The 8,615-nt window shown below is 39.0% G+C and overlaps 1 protein-coding gene across 1 annotated transcript in view; it reads right to left on the bottom strand.

The window, feature by feature from the left end:
• Positions 1–8,615, bottom strand: part of Parg (poly(ADP-ribose) glycohydrolase) — a 123,554-nt gene that overhangs the window by 24,133 nt on the left and 90,806 nt on the right. Inside the window, exons 15-16 of the mRNA XM_008834110.3 lie at positions 2,809–2,887; positions 1,376–1,484 (exon numbers count right to left, since the gene is read on the bottom strand). Of these exons, the coding sequence (XP_008832332.1) occupies positions 1,376–1,484; positions 2,809–2,887 (188 nt within the window). The remainder of the gene's footprint in view (positions 1–1,375; positions 1,485–2,808; positions 2,888–8,615) is intronic.

Genomic DNA, 8,615 nt, shown 5'->3' with positions numbered 1-8,615 from the left:
ATATATATATATATATAGAGAGAGAGAGAGAGAGAGAGAGAGAGAGAGAGTATAATTTATGTCCCAAATGTCCTTTAGTGTGGGTCCATCCGCTGGAGCTTAGTTAATCTACCAAGAGACACATTCTTGAAAGGGATTGTCTCTGCCTCTCCCAACAGCCATCAGTTGCCACAATTTCCTTAGGTGGGGATGAAGCATCTTACCCATTTCCTCATGTCTATGCTGGGATTTTTTTTCTGGTTTGAGCTTATATGAGACTTTGCATGCTGTCACCATTGCTTTGAGTTCATATGAGTAACTGACCAGTTGTTTGGAAAACTGCATTCCTGTGGTCACCCACCCACCACCTCTGACTCTGACAATCTTTCTGTCCCCTTTCTGCATATGCTCCCTGGGTCTTGGGGGGGGGGGTTGAAGTTTGATATAGGTATCCTATTCAGGGATAAATGCTCTGTTCTCTTCACACTGACCAGTTTAAAATATGCCCACTGGTGCAAAAATACACAAATATTATGGCAGTAACCAACCACTCTTTAATTGGGTTTAAGGTCCACTTCCTAGGATGGAGCCCATACCTGACATTGATATCTGCTTCAGTTTCTGCTTCAAGCTCCCGCCTTAGCTTCTCCTGAAGCTGGATTATAACCTGTCAGCTGAAACAAACCCTTTCCTCCCCAAGTTGCTTTTTGGTTATGGTATTTATCATAGCAAAAGAAAGCTAACTAGGACAGGTCTCAAATCTACAGAATAGAATCAGCATTGTATTTTATGTATTTACTATAGTTTGTAGTAGTGAGATTGAACAAACAACTGTTCAAAGGTATGGCTCATTTCTATATTTCTGAAATATCAAAAGAAAGAAAATGATTAGGCAGAACTAAGCATCATAGATTACCACAGTTCCCATCAAAAATATATCAGATTACCAAATCAATAAATAACATGCTGACTATTCAATAACGGAACATAATTAACTGATGTTTTTTGTTTATCTGTTTTAATCCTGATAGTAGTGAACCTTGTAGAGAAAAATGTTATGGTGCAGATCTGAAAAAAAAATGTTCACAGCTCATTCATTTCCATACGGTTTTACAAAAGACAGTGTTCCAAAGCCACTGAAAGCACTTGGCGAGATAAATGCATGTGCAGGGTTCAACATCAAGCAATAGTCTATCTGGCAACCTCAGCCACTAATCAAACAATTACAAAATGGAAAGTACATCTCGTACAGGCTGACAGAACTATTAAATCAAGGGAGCTATGGGCAGATGTACTGACATTGCAAGAATTACCAGAAAGCATTAATTTCAGCATTAATAAAATGGCTGTAAACAGATGACAGCTACCAGATGAACTCAGAAATAAGGTTACTGGCCTTGTTAAGCTCACGTCTCATTTTCTCAGGCACAAACTGATCGAGGTAGCGTCTGAAGTGAAGTGCATCGATGGCAACAATTTCAGTGCAGCGTCGCTGCCACTCATCCCTGGAATGGCACAGAAAGGAAAGAAAGCTCAGGAACAGGTAGAATCCCTCAAGTAAGACTCTTGCAGGACTCAGGCTATTGACATTTTGGCAGTATTAATATTGGCAGTATTAAGATATTAAAAACAAACAAACCATGACCAACAGGTCCCAGTAAAGCAGGAGGGCAGAAAAACATTTACAGATAGATCATTTACAGTGAGCCTCGGAGGTTAAAGGATTTGGGAGTAAACAAAGGAATGTTGGTCTTTGTCTTCCTCTAATACTACATACAGACATGGAATTTGTAGTTTATTGTTTTTGTTTTCAGAGAACTGCTATAAATTACTGTATATAACATCACCCCACTGAGCCCAGGAAATAATCCTAAGAAGCCAAGTGTTACAAAAAAATGTGTAATAGTGCAGCAGTCTAGCTACTGTGCAACTACTAACTACAAAAACTACTTAAAAAAAAGACACAGACATCAAAGCAGACAGAATACATTGCCTGTGGTAGTACAAATGACTAGCTGAGATGGTAACTTTGAAAATGTGTAGAAGTTCAAATAGTTCATCTGTTTATAAGCTTGTGCATATTGGTAGTCAAACAACTTTTCATTCTAAATAACAGCAACAAAAACCTTCATGCTAGTCTATATACATTACAGAGACTAAGCATTCATATAGACAACTGTTTTATTGTTAAGTGCATGCTTTACAAAATAAAAGGAAGCCATATGCTGAATCTGACATTACAAATAGTAAGTCTGTGACATAGATATGGCTACATGGGCAAAAGCTGACTCCTTTTGCTAGAGTGGCTTCTCATTAAAAAATGAAACAAAATGGCACTGCTTTCCTCTAGTAAAATAAGCTTCCTATAGCCTACAGTGAGTAAGCATTGAGGCTAAAATATGAAACATATTTTGAGAAGAAAGGGGACAGCAGCAACAATATGCACTGCAGGGTCAACTAGCATGCAGCATTAGGCAAATTGTCCCAACATGTATTCCCCCATATATCTGATAACATGCACAAATTCAGGATAACTAAATAAGCTGTTCATAAGGCTCTACATTCAAATTAGAACTGATTCCAAGTTAGGACTTGAAGGTTAATCTCTAGCAGCCTAGAGGGAAAGAGCTGTTTAACTACGTCCTGGTCATTTTTGCTTCAGACTGGGTATTTAGTCTTTCTGTGGTGTACAGAACATGGCAATACTGTTTCGGCTTCCAAAGAATTTGTAATACTGAATTTAAAAAGAAAAGTTCAACTACCGGAAGAGGCAGAGTGCACAAGGGTGAGGTCCACACACCACACAAAACTAAAATCTGAAATACTCACTTTTCACTCCCATCTTCATGGCTCCTGGCCCAACGATATGTTTCTGCATAGCCTGTGTATTCACTGTACTGTTCAGTACCTGAAACAAATAACCTGTTATTCCCTTCAGACTCCATGGTGACAGCATTCCAAAACCTGAGGTCAGCAACAAGGTGAGATTATCGTTCTTACTTCCATTCAACACTGTACTTGAAGGTAAGGTCCATTCCTCAGCCACCCCAACCCCTGCTGCCACCAATGCCATTAGGCAAGAAAAGAAATAAAAGGCATAAAGAATGCAAAAAGGTAAGTAGGTTGAGGAAGTACCTCAGTGGCAGAGCTTGAACTAGGCCCTGGGCTTAATCCCTACACCATAATAAAATAAAAATAAAGTAAAGTATAAAACTGTCCTGCAGATGTCATCATTGTTATACAGCAAACCCCAAAGAATTGTTGAAAGTGGGGGAGAAGGAAAGAAAAACTCATAAGTAAGTTGAGTTAGATTAAAGACACATCTACATACTAGCAGCAAACAATGAGAAAACAAAACTGCAAACATCCATTAAGCACAGTGACAAAAAGTGTAGTTCCCTATGAGTAAATATAACAATAGAAGACTGGGAGGAAAAGACAGACAGACAGAGACAGACAGACCATTCTCCTGAAGATGAAAACTCAGTACTCTTATAAGATTAATTCTGGATAAACAGATTCATCCCAGTGCTAACAACAATTCCAATTCCCAACAGACTTTTTTCTTCCCCTAAAACACAGGGTCTTGAACTCAACTCAAACTCCAGGGTTCAAGCGATCCTCAACCTCAGCCTTAGACTCTTAGGTAGCTAGGATGACAGGCACAGCAGCATGTTTTTTTTTTTTTTTTTTTTAAAGGCTGGGTGTGGTGGTGTATGCCTTTAATCCCAGCACTTGGAGGCAGAGGCAGGCAGATCTCTGAGTTCGAGGCTAGCCTGGTCTACAAAGTGAATTCCAAGTCAGCTGAGGCTACGGGGAGACCCTGTCTCTCTCTGTCTCTCTGTCTCTGTCTCTCTCTCTCACACACAAACACACACACACACGCACACACACACAAACTGGGGGCTGGAGAGATCACTTAGTGGTTAAGAGCACTGGTTGCTCTTTCAGAGGACAGGGGTTTAGTTCCCAGTACTCAGGGAGCTCCCTCTTTTGGCTCAGTGGTTAAGAGCACTGACTGCTTTTGCAGCAGACCCAGGTCCCATTCCCAGCACCCACATGGAGGCTAGCAACCATCTGTAACTCCAGTTCCAAGGGATCTAACACCCTCTTCTGACCTCCACAGGCATGGCATGACATAGGTTCACCTGTTTATATACATACACTCATACACATTAAATAAAAAATAAAAATATTTTTAAAAATCTATACTCTTATTAAATTTCTGTGATTTTTGTTTACTTTTTGGTTTTTCAGCTGGCCTGGAACTCACTATGGAGACCAGGCTAGTTTTGATCTCACAGAGATCTTCCTGCCTCTACCTCCTAAGTGCTGGGATTGAAGGACTGAGCCACCATGCCTAGTTTATTTTTTTGATTTTCATACAATATAATTTGATATTTAGAGCCCCCCCCCCAATTCAAAGTAGGCCACTATATATACAGTACAGCCTACTGAGTCTGATTTGTGTCCCCACATGTCCCTCAGTATGGGTTCATCCACTGGAGCTTGGTCAACCTACCAAGGGTACCATCCCTGTATGAGACTGCGTCTTCCCCTCCCAGCAGCCATCAGCTGCCAAAAGTTCCTTAGGTTGGGTTGGGATTTCTTACCCACTTCCCCATGTCTTTGCTGGGATTTTGACTGGTTTGAGCTTGCATGGGACTTCTGCATGCTGTCACCATTGCTATGAGTTCATATGAGTAACCAGTTGTATGGAAAACTGTGTTCTTGTGGTCATCCAATACCTCTGGCTCTTACAATCTTTCCACCCCTTCTTCAGCAAAGATTTCTGAGCCCTGAGTTGACTGTGGTTGTACCATGACCAGAACTACTCAGTGAGATCACCTCAAAACACACACACACACACACACACACACACACACACAGAATGATTTTAAAATTTATGTGGAAACTCAAGTAACCTGGAAATCAACCAATTTTTTTTTTCTTTTTTAGAAAAGAAGAAAATTGGAGTACTCAACTATCTTAATTGAATATTTACTAGGTCTTGGTCTAAGAAAAGACCTAGGAAAGAACAAAGGAACAAAATAGAGCCTATAATAGTCAACTGAATGTTTATAAGGTGTTATAATAATCCATACAGGAAAGGATAATCCCCCTCCAAATATTGTTATAAAAACACAGAGCTCATCTGCCACCTCATATTATGAATAAACACTGAGACAAATGATAGACATAAACATAAAATTATAAAACTTCAGGGGAAAACACAGTAGATCTGGGCATGGTGACACATTCCTAATCCCTGTACTTGGAAGGTACGGGAAAGAAGATTGGGAGTTCAAGGTCAGTTACACAGTGAGTTTGAGATCTGACTGGGCTGAGAGATCCTATCTCAAAAAACAAAACATAAAACAAATAAACAACAACAAACCTACACAGGAGAATAGCTTCATTTGTATTAAGGTAAAGATTTCTTGAATTGGAAAAAGCAGTGACTATAAAACTTATCAAATGAAGCAAAAACTACTGGATCAAAACTAGTCATTAAACACAGGCAGTATTAGAGGAAAGATATTCAGAAAACAAATATCTGACAAAGGACTTATATTTAGAATATTTGAAGAAATCTCAAACATTATAAAAACATAGGCAGGGGCTAGGGAAGTAGCTGGTTTAGCTAGTGTTAGAGCACTTTCCTAGCATGTGTAAGGTCCTATGTTCAGACCCCACATAGCATGACTAAAATTTAAAAAGGCCACACTAAGGTTGACAGGAAGTAGAACAAGTAGAAATCTCATATACTGCTGGTAGAACATTAAATGACACAATGATTCTGAAAAACAGCTTGGAAGTTTCTTATAAATTAAACAAATATTCTCTGATCTGGACATTCCATTCCTAGGAATTTGCCCAATAGAAACAAAAAGGTACATGCATGGTAACTACATGGAAAATAGCAGGTCTTCTCACAATAGTCGTGTATCAGTCACGGTCTAACCAGAGAAACAGAAGCAGTAAGAGATATACATGAAGAGAGTTACTGCTAGGACTGGGCTTACACAATGATGGGAAATAAATGGCTTAATGAGCAGGCTGAGACTCTCAGATGGGGGCAGCAGCTGCTGGCCACAGGAAGGCTCCCTTCTGGGAAGCCTGCCTTTTACTGACTGAATTAGACTCCCAAGACTATTGCAAATAATCTCTTTTTTTAAATGTTAACAGATTGTGGCCTTTTAATCACATCCACAAATTACCTTTATAGCAACACAGAGATTATTGTTTGATTTATGTGGGGGCTGTAGCTGAGCTGACATACAAAACCCTACCATAAACCTAAAAATAAGCTGGGCCCAATGTCTCATGCCTATAACCCCAGTACTTGGGAGACTGAGGCAGGAGGATCACTACAAGTTTGAGGCTACTTGGGCTACAGAATGAGACTTTGTCTGAAAACAAAGGAGAGAGAGAGAGAGAGAGAGAGAGAGAGAGACAGAGAGAGACAGAGGGAAAAAGGGGCAAAGTAGAAACAATTCCAATGTCAATTAGTAGGAAGACCTAAACATGTGGCATGATCATACTGAGGAATAGTTAATGATAAAGCACAGAACCACTATGCACTCAAAAATATGCTAAGCTGAGGTAAGTAGATGTACTAATCTAGGCAAAGTACAATGAAATATTTAGTGTAAAAAGGACTGATGTCTCCAACCATACTCTTACCTGAGGAAAAGAAGAGAGAGAAGAAATAATGAAGTACATGAGGCAAAGGCACACTGGTAAGTCCTGGCAAAGAGCACGTGGGAAGCTGGGTGTGGTGACCTGTGCCTGCAATCCAACACTCAGGAAGCTGAGGCAGGACTGGGAATTCAAGCACGACCTGAGCTACATAGTGAGATCTTGACACACACAGACATACAGACACACACACACACACACACACCATATGGAAATTCCATATATTTCCCAGTGACTACTACAGAAATCTGAAATTTCTTCCTCATATATTCTTTTTTTAAAAAATTTTATTATTTTTATTTTTTATGTGTATGCGTGTACTGCCTGCATGTAGGTAAGTGCACACATGTTGTGTGATGCCCGCAGAGGCCAGAAGAGGCTGTCAGATCCCTTGGGACTGGAGTTATGGACAGTTGTTAGCTGCCATGTGGGTGCTGGGATTCGAACCTGGGTCTTCTGCAAGAACAACCAGTGTTATTAACCGCTGAGCCATCTCTCCAGCCCCATTCCTCATATATTCTTATACAAGTGTAAAAAAAGACATTTACATTTAAGTAACACTATGAAAACTACTTTTTGTGTATGATAAAGATTTCCCATAATAAGCAAGGCGTGGCAGCACATACCTTTAGTCCCAGGACTTAGGAGGCAGAGACAGATCGCTGTGAGATCGAGGTCAGCCTGGTCTACATAGTAAGTTCTAGGCTAGCTGGGGCTACAGGGAAACCTTGTCTCAAAAAACAAACAAAACAAAAGAGAACAAAACAAAGGTTAAAGATACAAATTCAACGCTACAGTTTTCAATTTATTAGCATACTGCTTCTTACAAATAATTTTAGTAATTTATATCTTAATTCCTATAAATTCACTTCAAATTTTGGGTATGAGTCTCATCTTGGGAGCTGGAGAGATGGCTCAACAGTTAAGAGCACTGGCTGCTCTTGCAGAAGACCCAGGTTTGAGTCCCGGCACCCACATGGTGGCTAACAACTGTCTGTAACTCCATCTCCAGGGGAACCTGACACCCTCTTCTGACCTCTGTGGGCACTGTAAAACAGTATTACACACATGCAGGCAATACACTCACACACATAAAATAAAAATAATAAAAATAAATATTTTTTTAAAAAAGAAGCTAACTATGGAATTCTTGTTATTTTTTGTGTAGTTCTTCCTTGACCTGGCAAACAGAGCTACCTGCTCTTCTTGTATGTAGAGTAACATCAACAGAGCACCAAGCAGATCAAAACCAGCTATAATGAATGGGAAACTGAAAGAAAAACATTAAAGAATACCTGAACATACATTGTGTCAAAGCTAAATACTATTGCCAGTTTTTCTCAAACTGATCTATAGGTTGAAATCCATCTCAATTAAAATTCTAGTAAGTTTCTACATAAATATTGAAAGTAGATTCTAAAATTTCTCCAAACACTCTGTAACAGAACAAAACAGGAGGGCTTAGGCTACCTGATTCTGGGAATTATAAAGTAACTAAAACTCAAACAGCAAGACAACAAATTAAAAAATTGTACTTCAAAATTTAAAACCTCTATTCAACAGTAAGCATTAAGGGAATGAACAACAAGCTACATGTATTTAATAAACGACTTAATATCAAAAATATATGCAGTTCCATCAAAATGCAACAACAATCCAATTAAAACATGGACAAAAGACAGATATCAAAACTGCCTAACTGCATAATACTTTTGAGTAGTTTGTTGTATATAAATCCAGTAAAGTTATTTAAAAATATAATCTGACTCCATTACTAAACTGTACCCACCTCGAAAGGATTATAAAATTATAAATTATTAACATCTATGTTGTCTATATTAGAATCTTATAATGCAAAAATAGAACTTTAATAAACAGAATAAGTGAAACCAAAAGTGTTGTATTAGCTGATATTAAAATGATGAGTCTTGGGG

Source organism: Nannospalax galili, unplaced genomic scaffold (genome assembly GCF_000622305.1).
Source record: "Nannospalax galili isolate Female #2095 unplaced genomic scaffold, S.galili_v1.0 scaffold996, whole genome shotgun sequence".
NCBI classification, from domain to species: Eukaryota; Metazoa; Chordata; class Mammalia; order Rodentia; family Spalacidae; genus Nannospalax; species Nannospalax galili.
Note: the sequence above shows the minus strand (reverse complement) of the source record. Positions and strands in the feature narration are given on the sequence as shown.